General features: G+C 39.6%; 5 protein-coding genes across 11 annotated transcripts in view; all 5 read left to right on the forward strand.

Moving 5' to 3' along the window:
* Nucleotides 1-26,299, forward strand: part of LOC117962850 (zinc finger protein 583-like) — a 37,815-nt gene that overhangs the window by 6,488 nt on the left and 5,028 nt on the right. The window lies entirely within an intron of this gene.
* Nucleotides 1-26,299, forward strand: part of LOC117967209 (gastrula zinc finger protein XlCGF7.1-like) — a 96,011-nt gene that overhangs the window by 2,109 nt on the left and 67,603 nt on the right. The window lies entirely within an intron of this gene.
* LOC117967255 (gastrula zinc finger protein XlCGF57.1-like) lies at nt 529-8,042 on the forward strand. 4 transcript variants are annotated; one of them, XM_059017973.1, is made up of 3 exons: nt 529-631; nt 1,160-1,252; nt 5,436-8,042. In XM_059017973.1, exons 1-3 carry the CDS (start codon nt 549-551, stop codon nt 7,204-7,206), a joined length of 1,947 nt encoding a protein of 648 aa, XP_058873956.1. In that variant the 5' UTR covers nt 529-548; the 3' UTR covers nt 7,207-8,042. The 4 variants fall into 4 exon arrangements, with proteins under 4 accessions (XP_058873956.1, XP_058873958.1, XP_058873959.1 ...); XM_059017976.1 differs by lacking the exons at nt 529-631; nt 1,160-1,252 and adding exons at nt 2,184-2,494; nt 2,766-2,848 and having other exon boundaries at nt 5,436-8,041; XM_059017975.1 differs by lacking the exons at nt 529-631; nt 1,160-1,252 and adding an exon at nt 1,844-1,908 and having other exon boundaries at nt 5,436-8,041.
* On the forward strand, nt 1,849-15,546 carry LOC117971058 (zinc finger protein OZF-like). Of its 3 annotated transcripts, none has more exons than XM_059018014.1 (3): nt 1,849-1,908; nt 12,172-12,317; nt 13,046-15,546. In XM_059018014.1, the coding sequence occupies exon 3, from the start codon at nt 13,101-13,103 to the stop codon at nt 14,646-14,648; it is 1,548 nt and encodes a 515-aa protein (XP_058873997.1). In that variant the 5' UTR covers nt 1,849-1,908; nt 12,172-12,317; nt 13,046-13,100; the 3' UTR covers nt 14,649-15,546. The 3 variants fall into 3 exon arrangements, with proteins under 3 accessions (XP_058873997.1, XP_058873999.1, XP_058873998.1); XM_059018015.1 differs by lacking the exon at nt 1,849-1,908 and adding an exon at nt 9,658-9,867; XM_059018016.1 differs by lacking the exon at nt 12,172-12,317 and having other exon boundaries at nt 1,853-1,908.
* On the forward strand, nt 9,595-25,983 carry LOC131724910 (zinc finger protein 271-like). 2 transcript variants are annotated; one of them, XM_059017928.1, is made up of 2 exons: nt 9,595-9,651; nt 21,381-25,983. In XM_059017928.1, the coding sequence occupies exon 2, from the start codon at nt 21,435-21,437 to the stop codon at nt 24,432-24,434; it is 3,000 nt and encodes a 999-aa protein (XP_058873911.1). In that variant the 5' UTR covers nt 9,595-9,651; nt 21,381-21,434; the 3' UTR covers nt 24,435-25,983. The 2 variants fall into 2 exon arrangements, with proteins under 2 accessions (XP_058873911.1, XP_058873910.1); XM_059017927.1 differs by lacking the exon at nt 9,595-9,651 and adding an exon at nt 16,717-16,782.

Here is a 26,299-nt window from a genome sequence, read left to right on the forward strand (position 1 = left end):
TTCAATCCCAGGTGGGGGGACACTGCTGCTGTACCCTTGAGCAAGGTACTTTACCTAGATTGCTCCAGTAAAAACCCAACTGTATAAATGGGTAATTATACGTAAAAAATAATGTGATATCTTGTAACAATTGTAAGTCGCCCTGGATAAGGGCGTCTGCTAAGAAATAAATAATAATAATAATAACAACTGTGTAAAAGTCAACATTTGAGGAGAAATAGAGTTTATCCAACAAGACCATGAACGAGCTTTGAGGTAAAATAAGTAAATAACACAATTAATAAATCAAATACTAAATACTTAAAATTGTAAATAAAACTACAAGTAGCGAATAAATAAAATAGTAAAAAAAAAAAAAAAACAAGACCAATAAATAGATTTCAATAAATACAAATACATACATGCATAAAGACATCATTGTTGGTTCACAAGTTCGTTTTATTTTATGTTGTGTGCCAAAATTCAGAACATGGTGCGGTGCAGAGATGAATGTTCCCACGAGGTGTGCAGCGGTGCGTCTCCACTCACCTCCTTGACCCGCCCTGCTGATGTCAGTGACCAGAGCCCTCCTTGCACACCCTGCACTGCCGAAGCACCGCCTTGGAGACGATGAGGCTTGCGAATTGGCGAGGTGTTAGCCTCACTAGATGTCCTGTGGTTACAAATTATTTATTTCAGCAATTTTTTTTTTGCAAAACTCCGGAAATGCTGTGATTTTAAAGAGTGCAATGGAGGTCGAGTCGAGGGCTTTAGCACAATGTATATCTTCTTGGTGTCTGTGTTAGTTTACTACATGCTTCCAGAGTTTAGAATACAATAAAGCCAGTAATTTAAGCAATGTTCTGCCTGCCTGGAACTAGAATGGGGAATGTAAAATAACTGGAAAGTCATCAATCTAGTTTCTGATGAACTAGTTCTGCACAGAAAGCTGAACGCTGGTAGAATGTAGCAAACATTCACTCAGGAATAATATTGTAGTTTCTGTAGAAGCTCTTATCCACTTGTGGATTCAGTGGTTTCCCACGATTGATTAGACTGAAGCAAAAATACTGTTAAACTGAAGTCTAGTGGAACAATGTATTAAACACGCAGCCATGCAATCGTATTGACTGTGAAACTGCACACAGATTTGTTACTCCGGCGCTGTGTCGTTTTCCAGCAGCCAGTACCTGCGTGGAGGCCTGGCGCCATCTACTGGGAGACGTGAGAATAGCAGGGAGAGGTTTGTCATTCATTTCAATGGGAGAGAACGGTATGTGGAAAGTTAATACTCGAATTTTAATGAATATATTAACTCATGTGTTTGTATTATACATGACAGTGATGCAAGGTATTATTAGCCATGTGTAACTTTATAAATGAACCGGCTAGTCTATATATGAACCAACATTTCCTTGTCACAGTTCACAGCCTACTTTCTGATAGTGGTGAAAGGCGCTACATAAAAATGAATAAATGTATTATTATTATTATTATTATTATTATTCTATTAACTGACTGATCAGCTGGTAATATTTATCAATTTTGATATAATGAATAAAACTATTATCTGTGGGTTTGCTTTGAATATATAAATTAATCTCCTTTTTTTATATACACCACTATTATTATTATTATTATTATTATTATTATTATTATTATTATTATTATTATTATTATTATTAATACACTGAGCGGTACCCGAAAAAAATGCGCCTGTTTTCTTGATTATACGGCATACTGTCACAGAGCTGATTCCCTATTGGTTAGAAGAGTCCCAGCGCGTCCAATCACCAGAGGACTCCTCGTTTCACCGTGTCTTCGCAGCCAATGGCAGGCGAGAGAGGGGGCGGGTTTGTTTTCGCTTCGGTTCCTCACAATATTCTTCCCTGAAGGAGAGAGAGGAGGCTGGAGAGGCTGAATTAACGAGTAAGATTTTAAATATAAATTCATTGTATTCCATTTGTTAAACGGTACAGACACTTACATTTGATTAGTCGCGCTGAAAACAATTTGCTTCGTGTAATAATATTTTAAGAAAGGGTCATTTATTTTCCGTGTACGAAAGTAATAATTGTATCTCACACACACACACAGGCCCACTTAGAGGGGAGTCCGGGGACATTTCCGCGCCGCGCTGCTCCTCGAAAAACTAAAAAAACAAAATTTAAAAAATAAATCTGCTCAATTAATATCAAACATTTAAACATTTTTAAAAACGCGTAACCGCTCGAGCCCTCCGCGCTGCGCGGGAGCGTTTGCGTTCGCGCGCGCCGCCACCTTGTAAACAAAACAAAACTTTTTTTGGGGGGGGGGGGCAGTTTCAGCGTACCAGTGATTCCGTTCACATCGAGTGGACAAAAATGCGGACTAGAAAACACTATAATATATAATATAGTCTATATATCGGTATAACTGAATCCTGGCTGCAGCGCAGCAGACACACGAGCCCGGGAATTGGTTTCACTGAAGTCAGACCGATGATATGGGGACTAACCTACAGATCCGGACAAAGGTTTGCATCGCACATTGTGCTTCATCAAGTGAAATGAAACCTGCAGAATAGTGTTTCCTTAATATATTACTTTACGTACCGCTTCGCAGCTTTACATATAATTAACAAAAAAACTGACAAATTGAAAAATTTGGCATTTTAAACTCGATAGTGAAACACTGTACTACTATTATGGCTTCCGGTAGACTTTTGCGATATCATTTAGTAGTTTCTTTGATTACATTATGCTAAATTTTATCTATCTATCTATCTATCTATCTATATGTATAAGCTCAAAGAGCCAGCTGCCCAACGTTTCGATATGTTGTACATATCTTTCTCAAGGGAGCCTGTGTTTTAATCAAAACATTGGAGGTATGAAAGCTACTTGTTATTGCTTACATTAAAATCCATGATTTATTCTTACATGATCTAATGGTGTTCTATATATTGTGACATCATTTGTACTTCTATCTTTGAATCTGTATTAATTCTAATTAACACTACTTTATATAAACTTATATTTTTATTATATCATGCAATGCTGGCTCTGAGGATCAGTCTAGATTTGGCCTCCCCAGCGCATCAGCATGCACAACTTTTGAATGAATTTTGTTTATTTATTTAAATGTTATATATTTATTGAAGTTAATTAGTTCATTCTTTTCTGTTGAGTCCCGCTGGCATAATCGTGTTCAGCCTATTTATCCATTTACTTTCTTTTATTCTTCTATATGTCGCATTGTCTAATTTTAGCTGTTCTAATACTACAAACTTTACATCATTCATGTCATGTCCTTGACTGGTGAAGTGCTGTACTATTGGTTCATTCATTTTTTTATTTCTAATTAATGAAAGGTGGTTCTGAATTCCTTTATATAAAGTAGTTCCAGTCTCTCCAGCATATTTGATTTCATCACATTTTTCACAGGCTATTCCATAAACAACATTGCTATTTTTACAGTAGGTATTAGTTTTTAGTGGATATGTGGTGTTCTTATGTTTAATTATATTTTTACTTTTGTCCATGTATTTACACACTTTACATCTACAGGTGCACATATTCGTATAACCTATTTTGTCAATTATTCTTTTATGTTTACTGTGAACTAAAATATCACCTAAATTAGCTTCTCTTTTGAATGCTACAACTGGGGCCTTAAGAAATACTTTTTTTTAATTTTTCTGAATTATGTAGAATCCGCAAGTGTTTCCAAACTATCTTAGAATATATATATATATACTTTTTTATTATGTTTCAATCCTAAAATTCTAGGTGATGCAAAACTGTTGGCCATCGCTCTATAAACCCTTATTAATAATCCGAAATGTGGAATTCAGTGTCAGATAAATATATAAAGGGATCCCTGTACAAAAACAAAGACACGTTTTTTATTATATGAAACATATTGAAGTGAAAAATAAATGCCATGTCTTTTTCGTGCACATTTCAAACGGGTGGACTGGTAACGAAGCCGCAAAGCATGCTGGTAGATCGAGCAACACGTTAACTATGTAACGTTTCCAGAACCTCGGCAAGACGTCACCGTGATGACGTTTCACTTATGAGACCAGGTTGGCCGACACTGCTGCGTAATTACAGAAAAGTTGAATTGCGCCGAACCTATATATATCAAATAGTTGCTTATAGTTAAAGCATATTCACTGAAATTGTATTGCGTTACCTGAAAACAGTATCAAAGGTACATGATTAAAACGTTTATTTGAAATCTAGGGCTATATATATATATATATATATATATATATATATATATATATATAATTAGTTTTCAGATGTACTTGTCATTTCAGAGGAAAAATGCAGCTCGTTTATAGGACCAAAGGTGTGTTGCAGAGGCTAAAAGGTATAGATGTGATCAGAAATGCTGTATGAGTTAACCCCGCCCCCAGCCTTGCTCAGCACGGAGCCAGTACCAGATACCTTGCGAGGCCAGAGTTTCATGGTTCCAACTCTGCTCGGCTTGACAGAATGACCCGTGTGAAACTAGCCGTACTGTGAGGGCTCGGCTCGGGCGTGCAAGTGTGAAGAGGTTATTAGCGTTGTGTTTTACTCCACTAGAGGGCAACAGCAGTTACTTTGGGTTCGTTTCAATTGAGACGGATTTGAATCCGCAGCTGGGGACTATCTGGAGCGGCTTGGTTCCTTGCAATTGGTATTAACTTGCGTACTGGTTTAGTGCCGTCCTGCTGCTTTAGTGCGTCCGACGCTGCTTCCAGTTCACTGCAATTCATCCTCACTCTTCAGTCCTGATTCAGCTTCACCGCTCTGTGTTTGATTGTGTGTTTCTGGTCGTATCAATTTATTTAATACTGAACACAAGTCTGATCTAAGCTATAGAGATTGAGAATCACAATAGTGGTGTGGAGTGATCTCTATTTCTGTCGTTGCATGTAGAGACCTTTCAGATTCATGCTTTAGTTTCAAGGAGCTCTACATGATGCTGGCAGGCAGAACTGTTTAAACAAATCTAATGTGGGGGTTTACATGGGAATGGAAGTTTACACACTTTATATTCATGTTTATTGCATCTCTTGCCTGGTTAGTTCTGTGGGTGCTTACAAGCAACAATAAGTATACATGCAAATCTTTCATAGTACTAAAAATAAACTTCATTATAAAATCTCTCAACCTTTTCAACAATAACCTTTGTCTTGTGTGAAAGAAATGCTGTCATTTTCTAAGCAGTATTCCTGAGGATCTTATGCTTGAGTGGTTACATGTGTGGGTGCTTTTTATACATATTTTTTATATTTCTCTGTTTAAAACTGTCTTTGTTTCTGTGATTTTGGTCCATCTCTCCTTCCTCCTTGTTATAGATAATCTCCTTCATCTCACTCAGCGCAGCACATTTGTGAACATGGTAATGAATGGAGTCTGGAGTTGGTAACGCAAGTTCATAGAATCTAAGAAAGCAATTGTAACAGATTTATTTCTTTTCAGGAAATCTTTTCAGAAAACAAAACTGGATTATCCTTGTGAAAGAGAAGAATTAAAGATGGAGCCTGTCCATATTAAAGAGGAGGGTCCTGCACTGGAATCAGTCCATATTAAAGAGGAGAGTCCTGCACTAGAATCAGTCCATATTAAAGAGGAGAGTCCTGCACTGGAATCAGTCCATATTAAAGAGGAGAGTCCTGTACTAGAATCAGTCCATATTAAAGAGGAGAGTCCTGCACTAGAATCAGTCCATATTAAAGAGGAGAGTTCTGCACTAGAATCAATCCATATTAAAGAGGAGAGTCCTGTACTAGAATCAGTCCATATTAAAGAGGAGAGTCCTGTACTAGAATCAGTCCATATTAAAGAGGAGAGTCCTGTACTAGAATCAGTCCATATTAAAGAGGAGAGTCCTGCACTAGAATCAGTCCATATTAAAGAGGAGAGTCCTGTACTAGAATCAGTCCATATTAAAGAGGAGAGTCCTGCACTAGAATCAGTCCATATTAAAGAGGAGAGTCCTGTACTGGAATCAGTCCATATTAAAGAGGAGAGTCCTGTATTAGAATCAGTCCATATTAAAGAGGAGAGTCCTGAACTAGAATCAGTCCATATTAAAAGGGTTATTCTCAATTCTAAACCCTTAAGCAGCTTGCAGGGCTTTCTTCACTGTACTGGATGTGGGGAGAGTTTTAATCCTGAAGGAAACCTTGAAACATCTCCTGGAAAGACTCTGCGTCGCTGTGCTGGATGTGTGAAGACTTTCAGGGAGTCAGGAATCCTGAACGGACAGCAGCAAACAGGCACTGGAAAGACTCCATATAACTGTCATGAATGTGGGGCGGATTTCAGACACCACAGCACCGTGAAACACCACCTGCGAGTTCTGAAGGTACAGCTGGGTTATCCTTGTGAAAGGCAGGATTCAGAGATAGAGCCTGTCCACATTAAAGAGGAGCTTCCTGAACTAGACCCTGTCCATGTTGAAGAGGAGGGTAACCATTTTAAAACAAGCAGCTTGCAGGAGACTCTGTCCTGTACAGAATGTGGAAAGAGTTTCAGTCAGTTACAAAATCTGAGACGTCACCAGCGATTCCACACTGGAGAGAAACGACATGTCTGTGCTGACTGTAGGAAGAGTTTCAGTCGTTCAGACCATTTGAAAACACACCAGAGAATTCACACAGGAGGTAAACCATATGTCTGTGCTGACTGTGGGAAAAGTTTCAGTCAGTCAAGCCATTTGAAAACACACCAGAGAATTCACACAGGAGATAAACCGTATCTGTGTAGTAAATGTGGGAAGAGTTTCAGATGGTTACAAAACTTGAAATTTCACCAACGACTCCATACTGGAGAGAAACCATATGTCTGTGTTTACTGTGGGAAGAGTTTCACGATGTCTGGCCATTTGAAAACACATCAGAGAATTCACACAGGAGAGAATCTGTATCTCTGTGCTGACTGTGGGAAAAGTTTCAGTCAGTCCAGCCATTTGAAAAGTCACCAGAGAATTCACACAGGAGAGCAACCGTATCTGTGTAGTAAATGTGGGAAGAGTTTCAGACAGTTACAAAACTTGAAATTTCACCAACGACTCCATACTGGAGAGAAACCATATGTCTGTGTTTACTGTGGGAAGAGTTTCAGTCAGTCAGGCAACTTGAAAATCCACGAGCGATTCCACACAGGAAAGAATCCTTATCAGTGCACTCACTGTGGGAAGTCTTTCAATGCTTCCGGTTCTCTTAAAAGACACAAATGCAAGTTGTGAAAGTTTAGGCAGAATGTGAGTGTGTGTTCATTCACCCATATTCAGAAATTCCAGTCTTTTTAAACAGCAGCTTAATATAAAAACTGTGAGAACTCTGGTGAATGTCTACAGATGATACAGATTTATCAATATTAAACACAGTGCTCTGAAGCCGTTACATTATAAAGTACATTCTTAGCATGCAATCCGTTGAATATACAGACACCTCGGAGCGTTGTGTGATACGAGGCAAAGCCGAGTGCCTCCAACCCCTGAGAAGTCTGTATATTCAACGTATACGCCGTGGGAGAAAGTCATAGTTGTAATTGAATGTACTTTATAAAATGACATTTCAAATCTTAAACTATGAGCTTAAGATGCTGTGATGCAAGCCAGAAGTAAAAACATTGAATACAGAGTAACACTTTGTGAGATTAAAAATACAAGCGATTCTACTCTGAACAACTGAAAGAAGATAAGACTTTAACTGAACTGATGCTATTGTGTGCATTTGAAAACAATGTGAACGTCTGAACCATTTAAACATTGATTGAGTTTATCTACAAGTTCTGTAGCAACTCTAGATTACAACTTCCTACTAAATGCAATTGAAGCTGCTTCCAAACTGAACTTTTACGTAAACATACAGAAGTCAGCTTGCGTTTGAAAGTATTTATTTCAATGTTTTATTACTGCTATACTTAAAATTCTGATACCATGATTTCTAATTAATTACTTTTGTGAGCCTTAATAAAATTAATCGTTTTTATGGGTTGAGTTTCTTTTTGCCTGTTATGAGTACTAAAGTAAGCATTTATGATTGATGTGAGATCCTGAAACCTGTACACTTTTAATGTTAGTTTATTGACTTAGTTACTTGACTGGTAAACCTCTCTTGATATTGAAACTGAAAAACATATTTTTCTATTCTGTTCATAGTTCTTTTGATATAGTTCAAAAATCGAATAATGGAATTCTAAATATAATTCTATAAGAAATATGAAATTTTAAAGGACTAAAACTCTATTTTTATATAAAAATATTAATCACATAACGGAGGCATAGTCCTGTATATTAAGACATTAACAACTAATATGTTTGTATATTACCAACATAGCAGGGGGTGGCCTAGGATATTGAGGTATTAATGATAAATATTATATCTTCATAAATATGCACAACAGCAGGCACCCTGAAGGACCATATTGCATTTATAATCCAGGTCAAACCGTGGAATTGAAAAAAAGCCAAAATACTTTTTAGGGCAAAAAATGTTTTTCTTTTATTAAATATCCTTACGCCAATAAAGGGACCGAAAAAGTAGTCCCGTTTATAACTTTGAACTTTGAAATCCTGTACAGTTTGACACTGCTATATAATCCCTTCTTCTTGGTGTCTGTGTTAGTTTACTACATTCTTCCAAAGCCAGTAATTTAAGCAATGTTCTGCCTGCCTGGAACTAGAATGGAGAATGTAAACTAACTGGAAAGTCATCAATCTAGTTTCTGATGAACTAGTTCTGCACAGAAAGCTGAACTCTGGTAGAATGTAGCAAACATTCACTCAGGAATAATATTGTAGTTTCTGTAGAAGCTCTTATGCAATTGTAGATTCAGTGGTTTCCCACGATTGATTAGACTGAAGCAAAAATACTGTTAAACTGAAGTCTAGTGGAACAATGTATTAAACATGCAGCCATGCAATCGTATTGACTGTGAAACTGCACACAGATTTGTTACTCCGGCGCTGTGTCGTTTTCCTGCAGCCAGTACTTGCGTGGAGTCCTGGCGCCATCTACTGGGAGACGTGAGAATAGTAGGGAGAGGTTTGTCATTCATTTCAATGGGAGAGAGATTATTAAGACTCCAAACGGTATCTGGAAAGTTAATACTCGAATTTAAATGAATATATTAACTCATGTGTTTGTATTATACATGACAGTGATACAAGGTATTATTAGCCATTTGTAACTTAACAAATAAACCGGCTATTATATACATGTTATTGACTGACAGATCAACTGATAACCTTTATCCATTTATCCATTTCAAAAATAATTAATAAAGATATTATCTGTGTGCTTGTTTAAAATACATAAATGAATCTCATGTTTTCATATACATCACCACAGACATTATTATTATTATTATTATTATTATTATTATTATTATTATTATTATTATTATTATTATTATTATTATTAATACACTGAACGGTACCCTTGTGTAAAAATGCGACTGTTTAGGTAAACTGACACAGAACTACAGCTCCCATCATGCCTCCCACCCCCCCCTTCGCCTCGAGGAACCGAGTCCCAGCGCGTCCAATCACCGGAGGGCTCCTCGGTTCAGAATGACCCCGCAGCCAATGGCAGGCGAGAGAGGGGGCGGGTTTGTTTTCGCTTCGGTCCCTCACAATATTTTTCCCTGAAGGAGAGAGAGGAGGCCGGAGCGGCTGAATTAACGAGTAAGATTTTAAATATAAATTCATTTTATTACATTTGTTAACCGGTACAGACATGTATATATGATTAGTTGCGCTGAAAACAATTTGTTTCGTGTAATAATATTTTAAGAAAGCGGGTCATTTTTTCCGTGTTTCTAAAATAATAATTGTATATAAACACACACGCAGGCCCACCGAGAGGACTGGGAAGCAACACAATTTAAAAAAACAATTCAGGTAATTTAATACCTAACATTTCAACATGTTTTTAAAACAAGGCTAATGTACGCGCTGTCCAAATACCAGGCATTCATTAGAATACCTGTAGTATTTTGTATTTAATCATATCCTGATGTAACTATCACTATTTAATCATATCCTGATGTAACTATCACTATTATCTGCTGTATTATTGAATTGTGGTTTGTCACACTTGTACTTTGCTTGAACAAAAGTTATTGTATTTCTTGCTCTTATTGTATTACTTGTATTGTAACACTTAATGTATTTGCTTACGATTGTAAGTCGCCCTGGATAAGGGCGTCTGCTAAGAAATAAATAATAATAATAATAATAATAATAATAATAATAATAATAATATATAGAGAGAAACGCTGCTTGTGTGTTTATGACTCGCACTGTCAGCACACGCCTCAGTCCTGCTCTATGAAAGCATTTCCCACTAGTTTTTATTTGGAAGTGTGGATTTGTTGAAGTTGCTCTGTCAGTCTTCATGTTATTTCTCAGCTCTGTACTGTAGTGAAGCTTGGACCCTGGAAAGGGGGGGGGGGGGGGGGGGGGCGCTGTGTATTATTGTGACTTATTTGGGTTGAATTGAAGCAAGTCCTGTTTTTACTGGAATGTTTAATTTATTCTCATTTTGTGAACGTGAAGCTGACTGCACGTTTATTTTATGAGTGTGTTGTTGGCGTCACCTGGGCAACGGAACTGCATAAAACATGACTTGTTTACAACACTGTCTCTCTTGGACAAGGCATGGTTGTTTATAGAAAATATTCATGAATAGGGTTACATGCATCTGAGGCTGTGTGGTCCAGTGGTTAAAGAATCAGGCTTGTAACCAGGAAGTCCCCGGTTCAAATCCCACCTCAGCCACTGACTCATTGTGTGACCCTGAGCAAGTCACTTAACCTCCTTGTACTCCGTCTTTCAGGTGAGGCGTAGTTGTAAGTGACTCTGCAGCTGATGCATAGTTCACACACCCTAGTCTCTGTAAATCGCCTTGGATAAAGGCGTCTGTTAATTAAACAAATAATCTAATCTAATCTGATGCTTGAAGGTCATTAAAATCACACAATCGTCTCATTTGTTTGTGCAAGTGTTTGTAATAACACTGGTAAAGCACTTTTGTTCAAACAGGCCTAAGATTCACAACCTGTTTTGCTTCTGTTACCTGTTTATTCTTTAAAATTAATTTATTTAAATATAAATTCCAAATCAGGGCTGTTTACTCTTTTGGAGCCAATGGTTCCTCGACCAAACCCAATTGCTGGAGCCACTTCAGGAGCAAGCTGGTTGCACTCCATTTAATTTTGAATTTCCTAAATGTTTAGTTCATTTTTCTCAGCAGTACACTTCCTAATTACAGTCCCAAGTATTTCATAATAGTAATCACCATGTAACAAATGTAACAAATCTATTATATTATATATGGGCAGCAGTGTGGAGTAGTGGTTAGGGCTCTGGACTCTTGACCGGAGGGTCGTGGGTTCAATCCCAGGTGGGGGACACTGCTGCTGTACCCTTGAGCAAGGTACTTTACCTAGATTGCTCCAGTAAAAACCCAACTGTATAAATGGGTAATTGTATGTAAAAATAATGTGATATCTGTATAATGTGAAATAATGTATGATGTGATATCTATATAATGTGAAATAATGTATAATGTGATATCTTGTAACAATTGTAAGTCGCCCTGGATAAGGGCGTCTGCTAAGAAATAAATAATAATAATAATAATAATATCTGGGATAGCTTCGGCTGCCAAAGAAGATGCAACAGACTAAATATATCTGTTCGTGGGACACAAAACTATTTAGGCACCCAACGATTTGGCTGGCGAAAGATAACGTTGGTTTATTGGAGTTCACAAAGATAACTTTTTTCGGCTTGATACCATTTTCACTTCCATTTTTGTTTAATTATTGAGTTTTTTGCTACATTACAGACCTTCATTAAAAGAATTCCTTATTTTAAGTTTCTTAAGTTTTCCACGCATTTTGTTAACAACACGAGTGCAGCACACAGACCTTGAGTGTGCTTGTTCTTAGTTTCCTGAACGCAGCGTTTCATTTTAATCCATGTTTGTACACAGCAGTACTCTCACGCGTCGGGTCCCCCTCACAGCTCTCGCATGAATCTGGGGTTCCTGTGTTCCGCTGGTGTTCATACAGCACCTCTCTGCTCTGACAAGCATCTGTATTTGATGAAATTGTTATTATTAATAGTTTATTTGTTATTTTGTCCTTCTTGCGCTTCATTTTATTCAAACATGTGATAGGCGTTTTTTCCCCCTTACAGGAGAACGTCACTTCGCATTCATAAATATTGACACATCCTTCTAAAGGGAGAGGCGGCAGTTTTGTGTTACAGACATCAAGGCGCCTAAACCCCAAAAAACGGATTCCACAGTTGTTTTCGCAGATATCCTGCTGACAATACCTGAAGTGAGTTTCTTATTCTTTTACTCTTCAGTCCTGATTCAGCTTCACCGCTCTGTGTTTGATTGTGTGTTTCTGGTCGTATCAGTTTAATTAATACTGAACACAAGTCTGATCTAAGTTATAGAGATTGAGAATCACAATGGTGGTGTGGAGTGATCTCTATTTCTGTCGTTGCATGTAGAGACCTTTCAGATTCATGCTTTAGTTTCAAGGAGCTCTACATGATGCTGACAGGCAGAACTGTTTAAACAAATCTAATGTGGGGGTTTACATGGGAATGGAAGTTTACACACTTTATATTCATGTTTATTGCATCTCTTGCCTGGTTAGTTCTGTGGGTGCTTACAAGCACCAATAGGTATACATGCAAATCTTTCAGAGCACTAAAAAGAAACTTCATTATCAAATCTGTCAAGCTTTTAACAATAACCTTTGTCTTGTGTGAAAGAAATGCTGTCATTTCCTAAGCAGTATTCCTGAGGATCTTATGCTTGAGTGGTTACATGTGTGGGTGCTTTTTATACATGTTTGAATATTTCTCTGTTTAGAACTGTCTTTGTTTCTGTGATTTTGGTCCATCTCTCCTTCCTCCTTGTTATAGAAAATCTCCTTCCTCTCACTCAGTACAGCACATTTCTGAACAGGGTAATGAATGGAGTCTGGAATTGATAAGGCAAGTTCATAGAACCTAAGAAAAGGCTTAACAGATTGTATTTTTTTTTTCTTATTAGGAAATTTGTTCAGAAGACAAAACTGGATTATCCTTGTGAAAGAGAAGATTCATCGATGGAGCCTGTCCATATTAAAGAGGAGAGTCCTGTACTAGAATCAGTCCATATTAAAAGGGTTATTCTCAATTCTAAACCCTTAAGCAGCTTGCAGGGCTCTCTTCCCTGTCCGGGATGTGGGGAGAGTTTTAATCCTGAAGGAAACCTTGAAACATCTCCTGGAAAGACTCTGCATCGCTGTGCTGGATGTGTGAAGACTTTCAGGGAGTCAGGAATCCTGAACGGACAGCAGCAAACAAGCACTGGAAAGACTCCATATAACTGTCATGAATGCGGGGCAGATTTCAGACACCACAGCACCGTGAAACACCACCTGCGAGTTCTGAAGGTACAGCTGGGTTATCCTTGTGAAAGGCAGGATTCAGAGATGGAGCCTGTCCATATTAAAGAGGAGCTTCCTGACCTAGACCCTGTCCATGTTGAAGAGGAGGGTAACCATTTTAAAACAAGCAGCTTGCAGGGCTCTCTGTCCTGTACAGAATGTGGAGAGAGTTTCAGTCAGTCACAAAACCTGAAACTTCACCAGCAAATCCACACTGGAGAGAAACAACATGTCTGTGCTGATTGTGGGAAGAGTTTTAGACATTTACAAAATCTGAAACGTCACCAGCGAATCCACACTGGAGAGAAACCATATCTCTGTGTTGACTGTGGGAAGAGTTTCAAACATTTACATAACCTGAAACTTCACCAGCGAATCCACACTGGAGAGAAACCACATGTCTGTGCTGATTGTGGGAAGAGTTTCAGACAGTCAAACAACTTAAAAATCCACCAGCAGATCCACACAGGTGTGAAACCACATGTCTGTGGTGACTGTGGGAAGAGTTTCAATCGTGTAGACTATTTGAAAGCGCACCAGCGAATCCACACTGGAGAGAAACAAAATGTCTGTGCTGAGTGTGGGAAGAGTTTCAGTCAGTTACAAAACCTGCAACTTCACCAGCGAATCCACACTGGAGAGAAACCAAATGTCTGTGCTGACTGTGGGAAGAGTTTCAATCAGTCAGGCAACTTGAAAAGACACCAGCGAATTCACACTGGAGAGAAGCCACATTCATGTAATAAATGTGGGAAAAGTTTCAGTCAGTTAGCAAATCTGAAAGACCACCAATTAATTCACACAGGAGAGAAGCCACATCACTGTAACGACTGTGGGAAGAGTTTCAGACACTTAACAAACCTGAACGTCCACCAGCGAACCCACACAGGAGAGAAACCAATTGTCTGTGCGGACTGTGGGAAGAGTTTCAGACAGTCAGGTGAGTTCAAACTTCACCAGCGAATCCACACTGGAGAGAAACCACATACCTGTAATGAATGTGGAAAGAGTTTCAGTCAGTCAAGCAACTTGAAAATGCACCAGCGATTTCACACAGGAGAAAAACCATATAACTGTAATAACTGTGTTAAGAGTTTCACCCGGATAGACCAATTTAAAATGCACCAGCGAAGTCACACAGGAGAGAAACCTTATCACTGTTCTCACTGTGGGAAGTGTTTTACTGCTTCCAGTTCTCTTAAAAGACACAAATGCAAGTTGTGAAAGTTTAGGCAGAATGTGAGTGTGTGTTCATTCACCCGCACTCAGAAATTCCAGTCCTTAAACAGCAGCTTAATATAACAACTGTGAGAACTGATTAATGTAAACAGATGATACAGATGTATTGATATTAAACACACTGTTCTGAAATTGTTGTATTAAGTACATCCCTCGAAGTCTTGTAGCATTCATGCAATTGAATTCTCTTTCACTAGGTTTAAAACACACCCTGTTGTCTTTCCAACGCATATCTGTTTAACTCTTCCTATACATAATAAACTGCATTGGAATGAGAATAACAAGCTATTTTAATCAGTAAGAAGGGTTTCTGTTAGCATGATTAGTAAGCTGTGTGTTAATCGTGTTCAGATGAACTTCAAGAGTGAGAGAAATAATCTGAGTAAACCCGATCTGTGTGACACTGAATTCATTTCATGAAGTGTCTGAAGAGACACGAAGACTCTGCCAGTGTATTTTGTGAGGGACACCCATTACAAAACACTGGCCTTGTTTTATTATTAAGTTTCTTTTTAGTTCTATTGTAACATTATGCTTGAGTTTTTAAAAGTTGTATTTAACTTCCAGTGACACATAAACCCAAAATCTGAAAGAGAAGGAGTTGCTTCAGTAAATATCAGTGCATCACATCTGTGTCAAAGAACAGGAAAGCATCTGAACAATAGCGTTCAATGTAGAATGGAATGTGGGGATTTGGAACTAATAAATGGTAAACGTTGTTCAGATTTGAAACATGGTCTGGTCTCATCCTTATAGCGTAACAAAGCAGTTAATTCCATGTTTACCTGAATCCACAAACCTTACAGGCTGCAGAGTTAACCTGTAGTGTAAAGAGACAGGGCGGTACACCTGCCATACACACAGCATGCAAATACACACAATACAGGACTGTGCAAAAGAGCTGGCCAAAACATTAGGAATACCTGCCATACACACAGCATGCAAATACACACAATACAGCACTGTGCAAAAAAGCTGGCCAAAACATTAGGAACACCTGCCATACACACAGCATGCAAATACACACAATACAGCACTGTGCAAAAGAGCTGGCCAAAACATTAGGAACACCTGCCATACACACACAGCATGCAAATACACACAATACAGAACTGTGCAAAAGAGCTGGCCAAAACATTAGGAACACCTGCCATACACACACACAGCATGCAAATACACACAATACAGCACTGTGCAAAAGAGCTGGCCAAAACATTAGGAACACCTGCCATACACACACACAGCATGCAAATACACACAATACAGCACTGTGCAAAAGAGCTGGCCAAAACATTAGGAACATCTGCCATACACACACAGCGTGCAAATACTTTCATTCTCAGCAGCCTGTGCGTCTCACTGGTCCCGTGTCACGTTTGGGATGTTGCTGGTGTGCATAGTTGCGTGGAGCCCTGGCGCCATCTACTGGGAGACGAGAGAATAGCAGGGAGAGGTTTGCCATTCATTTCAAAAGGAGAGAGATTGAGATTATTATTATTATTATTATTATTATTATTATTATTAGGGTGGCACGGTGGCGTAGTGGTTAGCGCTGCTGCCTCACATCGCCAGGGTCCTAGGTTTGAATCCGACCTAGGGTACTGTCCGTGTGGAGTTTGCATGTTCTCCCCGTGTTCACGTGGGTTTTCTCCGGGTACTCGAGTTTCCTCCCACAGTCCAAAGACATGCTGTCCAGGTTGATTGGTCACTCTAAATTGCCCTGTGAGTGAGTGTGTGTGTGTGGTGCCCTACGATGGACTGACGTCCCGTCCAAGGTGTAGTCTCGCCTTGCGCCCCGTGCATGCTGGGTTAGGCTCCGGCTCACGCGACCCTGTAAAGGAGTACGCGGTTAATGAGGATGGATGGATTATTGTTATTATTATTATTTATATAGTGAACGGTACGTGACTATAACAATGCGCCTGTTTTCTTGATTATACGGTAAACTGCCACAGAGCTGAGCAGAGCCCCAGCGCGTCCAATCACCGGGGGACTCCTCGTTCCAGAATGACCTCGCAGCCAATGGCAGGCGAGAGAGGGGGCGGGTTTGTTTTCACTTCGGTCTCACAATATTTTTCCCTGAAGGAGAGAGAGGAGGCTGGAGAGGCTGAATTAACGAGTAAGATTTTAAATATAAATGCATTCAATTCCATTTGTTAATCGATACAGACAGTTGATTAGTTTTGCTGAAAACAATTTTGCTTCATGTGAAAATATTTTAAGGGTCATTTTTTTAACGTGTACGAAAGTAATAATTGTATCTCACACACACACACACAGGCCCACTTAGAGGGGAGTCCGGGAACATTTCCGCGCCGCGCTGCTCCTCGAAAAACTAAAAAAACTAAACTTAAAAAATCAATTCCGGTCAATTAATATCAAACATTTAAACATTTTTAAAACGCGTAACCGCTCGAGCCCTCCGCGCTCCGTCCTTTTTGTTTCCGGTCCTCAGTCCTGCTCTAGGAAAGCATTTCCCACTAGTTTCTATTTGGAAGTGTGGATTTGTTTAAGTTGCTCTGTCAGTTTTCATGTTATTTCTCAGCTCTGTACTGCAGTGAAGCTTGGACCCTGGAAAGGAGGGTATTATTGTGATTTATTTGGGTTGAATTGGTCCTGTTTTTATTGAATAGGTATCCCAGCTACAGCACCGCTTAAAAGCGCTCGGTGAAGCTGCGTGATGACGTCATCACCAACGTGCTCTCACAGGTTAAGGGTTATACAGTGCTTGAAAATATTCTCAAATCGCATGTTGTTTTCTCATGCTGTTGTCTGTGCGAGTCGTGTAACAGCAGCGTGTGGGGGTGTGCCTGTGGTATGCGTGCAGACTGAAGTCGGGAAGGAGCTCTTTAAAGTGACTGTTAGATAGCTGGTTTCTATAGGGCCGGGTATCGGCAGTGTCTTCACGATACGATACGTATCACCACACAGAAACGAAGCATGAAACATTAAAATCACCTTTTTGTCTCGTTTGCTTGTGCACGTGTTTGCAGTAACACTGCTAAAGCTGTTTTGGTCAAATAAGCTTCACAACCTGTTTTGCTTTTGTTTCCTGTTTATTTATTTTTTTAAATACTTATGCTGTCATATTCAACTGCTTAAAATACAACAACTTGCTCAGTAACTTCATGTCTGTACTCACTTGTTTGTTGCCTCATTCTGCTGAATGGTTAACCTATGGAGCTGATGACTGCGTTAATTTAGCATGTTTCTATTTGAGGTATTTTGCAAGTGTTGTGTATTGAATTGAACCCAGTTGTAATATGGAAACAGCATGCTGCAGCTCCCATGCTCAGTGTTAGTGAAGTCCTGATCTGACAGCATGCTGCAGCTCCCATGCTCAGTGTTAGTGGAGTCCTGATCTGACAGCATGCTGCAGCTCCCATGCTCAGTGTTAGTGAAGTCCTGATCTGACAGCATGCTGCAGCTCCCATGCTCAGTGTGAGTGGAGTCCTGATCTGACAGCATGCTGCAGCTCTCGTGCTCAGTGTTAGTGGAGTCCTGATCTGACAGCATGCTGCAGCTCCCATGCTCAGTGTTAGTGGAGTCCTGATCTGACAGCATGCTGCAGCTCCCATGCTCAGTGTTAGTGAAGTCCTGATCTGACAGCATGCTGCAGCTCCCATGCTCAGTGTTAGTGGAGTCCTGATCTGACAGCATGCTGCAGCTCCCATGCTCAGTGTTAATGGAGTCCTGATCTGACAGCATGCTGCAGCTCCCATGCTCAGTGTTAGTGGAGTCCTGATCTGACAGCATGCTGCAGCTCCCATGCTCAGTGTTAATGGAGTCCTGATCTGACAGCATGTAACACACACACAGCTCTTTGGATTACATGGTACAGGTTTACATTGCAGTGAGTTTGTTCTGCTATTTACGATATTGAATACAAGCACACTGTCATATATTGGAGATCTTTTCATTAGCACAATCTGAGAGCTACATTTAGTGAATGTCAGTGTTGTTTTACTACAATCAAGTAAGCTGCAGTCCGTTTCAATTTCAGTTCCCTAAGTGTGTACCAGGGCTTCAATTTCACAGCGGGATCGCGCATTTTCCAAGTTGCTCCCGAATATCTTTCAGTGTGGGGAGAATCCCGCAGAGATATTTGAAGACACCAAGCTACTGTATTTTTCACCCAATTTAGAATGACCGAAACGCTACAACAGTCTCTAAAGAAGTGGGTGTCAGTGACGAAAGCACTATGAGCCGCATTCTGAGTAGTTCTGGTTAAAATAAATAAAAGTGGTGCTGGATATTTTAAGTGCCGCGAGACTTTATTCTCTCGTACATGATTCTCAGCCGCTGTCTTTAAGCATTATAGAAACTCCGTACAATGCAATAAGTAAACAGTTCTGAAAAAAACGACACAATATTAAGTCTGTCTAGGTGTTGTTTTGCAAGTGGTGACTTGAAGGTTACGCACATATAACTCGGGCACCGTAAAAGCCACCTACCTGGTTCATGTTTAAAAGTACAGATTCGGGGCTTTCCAAAGACGTATTCAGTGTTTGCATGCAGTACTCCTAGCCGAACAAATGCAATCAACTTGTGAGTATTTTAACCTCACTGAAAGTGGAACCAGTGAAGTTTTAATTAATACAGCGACTGCTGTTTTAAACACATTGTATATTACGAAGTGCCCCAGGTCTAACACATTGTTTATTATTATTATTATTATTAGTATTGTTACTGTGCTACATTTTTTTAATATAGCATAGTACATCCAATATGTTCTGTTAACAACAACTATAATAATAATAATAATAATAATAATAATAAATAATAATAATAATATTTTGCATGCATCATATGGTGTTTCTTGTTTGTTTGAATGGTTGCCTTTTTATTCAGTAGGTAAATCAGTTAAAGCCATTGTCGAGCTGTGCTACAGGATTTAACGTGGCTTCAGTTTTTTCTGGTTTAGGGCGCGTTTTGTGATAACTTGATCTACCCGCAGTAAGAGATGGATGGTATAAACTCCCACACAATAACCTTCTAAATGCCCCCCAATCACCAGTACAGTAATTAGGGGTGGGTTCGAGTCCTCTAAATAATTATAATTACTCAAGAACTCTAAATTATTATTATTATTATTATTATTTTTATTTATTTCTTAGCAGATGCCCTTATCCAGGGCGACTTACAATTGTTAAAAGATATCATATTATTTTTACATACAATTACCCATTTATACAGTTCGGGTTTTTTTACTGGAGCAATCTAGGTAAAGTACCTTGCTCAAAGGTTCAACAGCAGTGTCACCCACCGGGGATTGAACCCACGACCCTCCGGTCAAGAGTCCAGAGCCCTAACCACTACTCCACACTGCTGCCCTAAATATAATTTAATAAATCTCTTCATGAATGCAAGTTCAATATATTGTAGCAAGCCGCTCAGTTCAGACTTTTGTTTTGTGTCGTTTGTTTGTCTTGTTTCGTCTGGCCCTGTGCCTGTGTATTGTTCCGAGGAGGGACCATACCACTAGTTTCGGTAGTTGTGGGTGTGTCTGTATGTGAGCCACTGTTGGGAGCGAACCATGTAATCTAGAGACCTAGTATTCCTCTGTTCTCTTCTCTGTGTGTGGAATAGAGCGAGCGAGAAAGTGAGTGAATTTTTAGGCTAGAGATAGGTGGAAGGATGTATTGTTTTTGTGGTGTGGTCCTGACCTAAACACAGACCCTGTTTAATTAGTAAAGGAGTTTTGTTAGCCCCTGAATCCCGTCTCCGTCTCCTGCTTTGAGCCTCAAGATCAGGGGTGGTTACGATACTTAATTCGCGTATACCACATTAACGCTAGCCACGGAAGTCATTTTGACGGCTTGAGGTTTTCCAATTTTAATTACTCTGCGTGGTCTGAAAGTTAAGTGGTTGTCCATCAGTGCGTTATTGCAATGGAGTCTTGCCCCACAAACAAGACGAATTACACAAAGACAAACAAACAAAACACTCACGATACTGAAACAGTGGTTACGGGGTCTCTCACAGTCCTTCTCGGTTCATACACACAAAATCAATGCGAAGGAACAGATTACGATTCTCCGTCTCCTTTTATGACCACTTGGTAAACGAGCGCAACTTTCAGGCTGGCCGACTTCCCTTGAACCCTGGGAAAGAACTGTCAGACCAGCCCGTCCAAGGAACTCTGTTCTCGCTGCTCAGTGCCCCCACAGGTCAGGAGGGAGATTTACAACAAAGAATCATTGTATTTCTGTTGCAGCTTGTTAATTAAATCTACGTGAATGGCACATAGAGATCCAAACAGCTGAGTTTGCCCGAAATATACAGCGTGCTTAAACACTGAATAAGTTATTCCTTTGTTATTGAAATCAATGGGAATGGCAAACGCTATTTTTCCAATATAGCGGTGCTGACTGTACTAAAAAGATACTTCAGTATAGAAACTTTTCAACAGTAACCTTTGTCTTGTGTGAAAGAAATGCTGTCATTTTCTAAGCAGTATTCCTGAGGATCTTATGCTTGAGTGGTTACATGTGTGGGTGCTTTTTATACATGTTTGAATATTTCTCTGTTTAGAACTGTCTTTGTTTCTGTGATTTTGGTCCATCTCTCCTTCCTCCTTGTTATAGAAAATCTCCTTCATCTCACTCAGTGCAGCACATTTCTGAACATGGTAATGAATGGAGTCAGGAATTGATAAGGCAAGTTCATAGAATCTAAGAAAAGGCCTAACAGATTGTATTTTTTTTTTTTTTTTAGGAAATTTGTTCAGAAGACAAAACTGGATTATCCTTGTAAAGAGAAGATTCAACGATGGAGCCTGTCCATATTAAAGAGGAGAGTCCTGTACTAGAATCAGTCCATATTAAAGAGGAGAGTCCTGTACTAGTGCAGCAAACAGGCACTGGAAAGACTCCATATAACTGTCATGAATGCGGGGCAGATTTCAGACACCACAGCACCGTGAAACACCACCTGCCAGTTCTGAAGGTACAGCTGGGTTATCCTTGTGAAAGACAGGATTCAGAGATGGACCCTGTCCATGTGAAAGAGGAGCTTCCTGAACTAGATCCTGTCCATGTGAAAGAGGAGAGTCCTATACTAGAATCGATCCATATTAAAAGGGTTATTCTCAATTCTAAACCCTTAAGCAGCTTGCAGGGCTCTCTTCCCTGTCCTGGATGTGGGGAGAGTTTTAATCCTGAAGGAAACCTTGAAACATCTCCTGGAAAGACTCTGCATCGCTGTGCTGGATGTGTGAAGACTTTCAGGGAGTCAGGAATCCTGAACGGACAGCAGCAAACAGGCACTGGAAAGACTCCATATAACTGTCATGAATGCGGGGCAGATTTCAGACACCACAGCACCGTGAAACACCACCTGCCAGTTCTGAAGGTACAGCTGGGTTATCCTTGTGAAAGGCAGGATTCAGAGATGGAGACTGTCCACATTAAAGAGGAGCTTCCTGAACTAGATCCTGTCCATGTTAAACAGGAGACTCATGTACTAGAATCAGTCCATAGTAAACAGGAGAGTCCTGCACTAGAATCAGTCCATATTAAAAGGGTTATTCTCAATTCTAAACCCTTAAGCAGCTTGCAGGGCTCTCTTCCCTGTCCTGGATGTGGGGAGAGTTTTAATCCTGAAGGAAACCTTGAAACATCTTCTGGAAAGACTCTGCATCGCTGTGCTGGATGTGTGAAGACTTTCAGGGAGTCAGGAATCCTGAACGGACAGCAGCAAACAGGCACTGGAAAGACTCCATATAACTGTCATGAATGTGGGGCAGATTTCAGACACCACAGCAACATGAAACACCACCTGCGAGTTCTGAAGGTACAGCTGGGTTATCCTTGTGAAAGGCAGGATTCAGAGATGGAGCCTGTCCATATTAAAGAGGAGCTTCCTGAACTAGATCCTGTCCATGTTAAAGAGGAGACTCATGTACTAGAATCAGTCCATAGTAAACAGGAGAGTCCTGAACTAGAATCAGTCCATATTAAAGAGGAGAGTTCTGTACTAGAATCAGTCCATATTAAAAGGGTTATTCTCAATTCTAAACCCTTAAGCAGCTTGCAGGGCTCTCTTCCCTGTCCTGGATGTGGGGAGAGTTTTAATCCTGAAGGAAACCTTGAAACATCTTCTGGAAAGACTCTGCATCGCTGTGCTGGATGTGTGGAGACTTTCATGGAGTCAGGAATCCTGAACGGACAGCAGCAAACAGGCACTGGAAAGACTCCATATAACTGTCATGAATGTGGGGCAGATTTCAGACACCACAGCACCGTGAAACACCACCTGCGAGTTCTGAAGGTACAGCTGGGTTATCCTTGTGAAAGGCAGGATTCAGAGATGGAGACTGTCCACATTAAAGAGGAGCTTCCTGAACTAGACCCTGTCCACATTAAAGAGGAGCTTCCTGAACTAGACCCTGTCCGTGTTAAAGAGGAGGGTAACCATTTTAAAACAAGCAGCTTGCAGGACTCTCTGTCCTGTACAGAATCTAGAAAGCATTTCATTCAGTTACAAAACCTAAAACTTCACCACCGAATCCACACAGGAAAGAAACAATATGGCTGTGCTAACTGTGTGAAGAGATTCGATAGATTAAAGCATCTTATAGACCACCAGCAAATGCACATAGGAGAGAAACCACATGACTGTGGTGATTGTGGGAAGCGTTTCGGTGATCCATTCGACTTGAGAAGACACCGCAAAATTCACACTGGAGAGTATGTCTGTGCTGACTGTGGGAAGAGGTTCAATCGTATAGACTATATGAAACTTCACCAGCGAGTCCACACTGGAGAGAAACAAAATGTCTGTGCTGACTGTGGGAAGAGTTTCAGTAAGGCAAGCCAATTGAAAATACACCAGAGAATTCACATAGGAGAGAAACTGTATCTGTGTAGTATGTGTGGGAAAAGATTCAAACACTTACAAAGCCTGACACTTCACGAGCAAATCCACACTGGAGAGGAATACTATGACAGTGGTAACTGTGGGATGAGTTTCAGTCAGTCAGGCAACTTGAAAATGCACCAGCGTATCGACACTGGAGAGAAACCATATGTCTGTACTTACTGTGGGAAGAGTTTCTGTCAGTCAGGCAACTTGAAAATGCACCAGCGAATCCACACTGGAGAGAAACCATATGTCTGTACTTACTGTGGGAAGAGTTTCTGTCAGTCAGGCAACTTGAAAACTCACCAGCGAATCCACACTGGACAGAAACTATATGTCTGTAATTGCTGTGGGAAGAGTTTCAGGAGATTAGGAGATCTTAAAATCCACCAGATAATTCACACAAGCAAGAAACCACATGTCTGTGCTGACTGTGGGAAGAGTTTCAGGGGATTAGGAGAACTTGCAAGCCACCAGATAATTCACACAGGAGAGAAACGACATATCTGTGCTGACTGTGGGAAGAGTTTCAGGGGATTAGGAGAACTTGCAAGCCACCAGATAATTCACACAGGAGAGAAACGACATGTCTGTGCTTACTGTGGGAAGAGTTTCAGTTACAGAAGCAACTTGAAAATGCACCAGCGAATCCACACTGGAGAGAAACCATATGTCTGTGGCAATTGTGGGAAGAGTTTCAGTCAGTCAGGCAACTTGAAAATGCACCAACGACTCCACACTGGAGAAAAACCATATGTCTGTACTTACTGTGGGAAGAGTTTCTGTCAGTCAGGCAACTTGAAAATGCACCAATTAAGGAACACAGCAGAGAAACCTTATCACTGCATTCACTGTGGGAAGTCTTGTACGTCTTACTGTTCTCTTAAAAGACACAAATGCAAGTTGTGAAAGTTTAGGCAGAATGTGAGTGTGTGTTCATTCACCCGCACTCAGAAATTCTGGTCGTTTTAAACAGCAGCTTAATATATAAACTGTGAGAACTCTGGTGAATGTCTACAGGTGATACAGATTGATCAATATTAGTATTCTGAAGCCGTTAAATTATAAAGTACATTCCTAGTATGCAATAAGGCCCGACAGGGTGTCTGTATACATCGAATATACAGACGCCTCGGAGCGTTGTGTGATACGAGGTGAAGCCGAGTGCCTCCAACCCCTGAGAAGTCTGTATATTCAACCCATACGGTGTGGGAGAAATTCATAGTTGTAATTGAATGTACTTTGTAAAAATGACATTTCAAATCTTAAACTATGAGGCTTAAGATGCTGTGATGTTAATTAAGTGTGTCTTCCCCCACCCTTCTCCCATAACATTCAAGATCTACTTCAAAGGACTGGATATTAATAACAGAGGGTCGTAAAGATTTAAATTGGTTTTAGTTTAGATTACCTGCCAGTTTGGTCTAAACAAACATAGCTGATTCTTATCTGTTAATTAAGAAAGTCTGTCTGGAAGCCAGGATACAACTTCCTTCCTATAAAGGGTTAAGAAGTGCGACACCTGGTGGTTACGAGGTGCCATGACTTTCAACCCATGAAATCAATTGTTACCATGAAACATTGAATGTTTAAGAGAATAGAAATTCCTAATGTCCTTATTCAAAAAAGTGAATTGAAAAACAAACCTTTACAAGGGTATAATATTAACTTGTGTAACAATCTCAGGGTTTTAGATTTACTAATAAGTATCAGATTGAAACGTAACAGATAGCAATAACTTCACTGATTTAAGTTGGTTTTAGAATCATTTTAATAACAGATCTTGCAGACGCAATTTTAAGCGTTGTTTAAGTATGTTTTCCCAATAACACTCAAATGTTTATTGTGTTTTAATGAAGTTTCAACTGAAGATAATTCTTACATTATTTTACTTGAATTATTGTGTAACATGCTTAATATGCTTGTAACGGTAATTTAGTTCGGAGAATGAAACTGACATTTTTATTTTTCTATGATCAGTATAATTTTGTTCTATAAATGTTTTAAAGTCTCTCTCTCTCTCTCTCTCTCTCTCTCTCTCTCTCTCGGGAAGTAATGTTAAAACTTTACAATGCATTAGTAAGACCTCATCTAGAATATTGTGTTCAGTTCTGGTCACCTTGTTACAAAAAGGATATTGCTGCTCTAGAAAGAGTGCAAAGAAGAGCAACCAGAATTATCCCGGGTTTAAAAGGCATGTTGTATGCAGACAGGCTGAAAGAATTGAATCTATTCAGCCTTGAACAAAGAGGACTACGCGGTGATCTGATTCAAGCATTCAAAATCCTAAAAGGTATAGCAAATGTCGACCCAGGGGGCTTTTCCAACCTGAGACAGCGTGCTTATGACAATATGTGTTTCCATGTTTCATTCCTGCTATACTTATAATTCTGGTACCGTGATTTCCAATTTCTGTATTCTTATTACTTTTGTTAGCCTTATTAAAGTTTATTTTTGCCTGTTATGCGTACTAAAGTAAGCATTTATGATTGATTTGAGATCCTTAAACCTGTGTTTGTGTGTATCTGTGTGTATATATATATATATATATATATATAATGAAATTTGTGAAGGACTAAAACCCTATTTTTATATTTAAATATGAATCACGTAATGGAGGTCTCGTCCTGTCTAATAAGACATTAATATTAACTAATATGTTTGTATATTACTAACATAGCAGGGGGTGGCCTAGGATATTGAGGTATTAATGATAAATATTATATCTTCACAAATATCCACCCATTTAATCGTATTTAATCGTATTGACTGTG

Source organism: Acipenser ruthenus, chromosome 58, assembly GCF_902713425.1.
Source record: "Acipenser ruthenus chromosome 58, fAciRut3.2 maternal haplotype, whole genome shotgun sequence".
In the NCBI taxonomy this organism is placed as follows: domain Eukaryota; kingdom Metazoa; phylum Chordata; class Actinopteri; order Acipenseriformes; family Acipenseridae; genus Acipenser; species Acipenser ruthenus.

Coding starts and splice junctions, on each gene's coding strand:
- LOC131724910 (XM_059017928.1), top strand. CDS start 21,435: ATGGAGCCTGTCCATATTAAAGAGGAGAGTCCTGTACTAGAATCAGTC.
- LOC117967255 (XM_059017973.1), top strand. CDS start 549: ATGTCAGTGACCAGAGCCCTCCTTGCACACCCTGCACTGCCGAAGCAC. Junction 632..1,159: donor GAGGCTTGCGAATTGGCGAG/GTGTTAGCCTCA, acceptor GTCGTTTTCCAG/CAGCCAGTACCTGCGTGGAG. Junction 1,253..5,435: donor CATTTCAATGGGAGAGAACG/GTATGTGGAAAG, acceptor ATTTCTTTTCAG/GAAATCTTTTCAGAAAACAA.
- LOC117971058 (XM_059018014.1), top strand. CDS start 13,101: ATGGAGCCTGTCCATATTAAAGAGGAGAGTCCTGTACTAGAATCAGTC.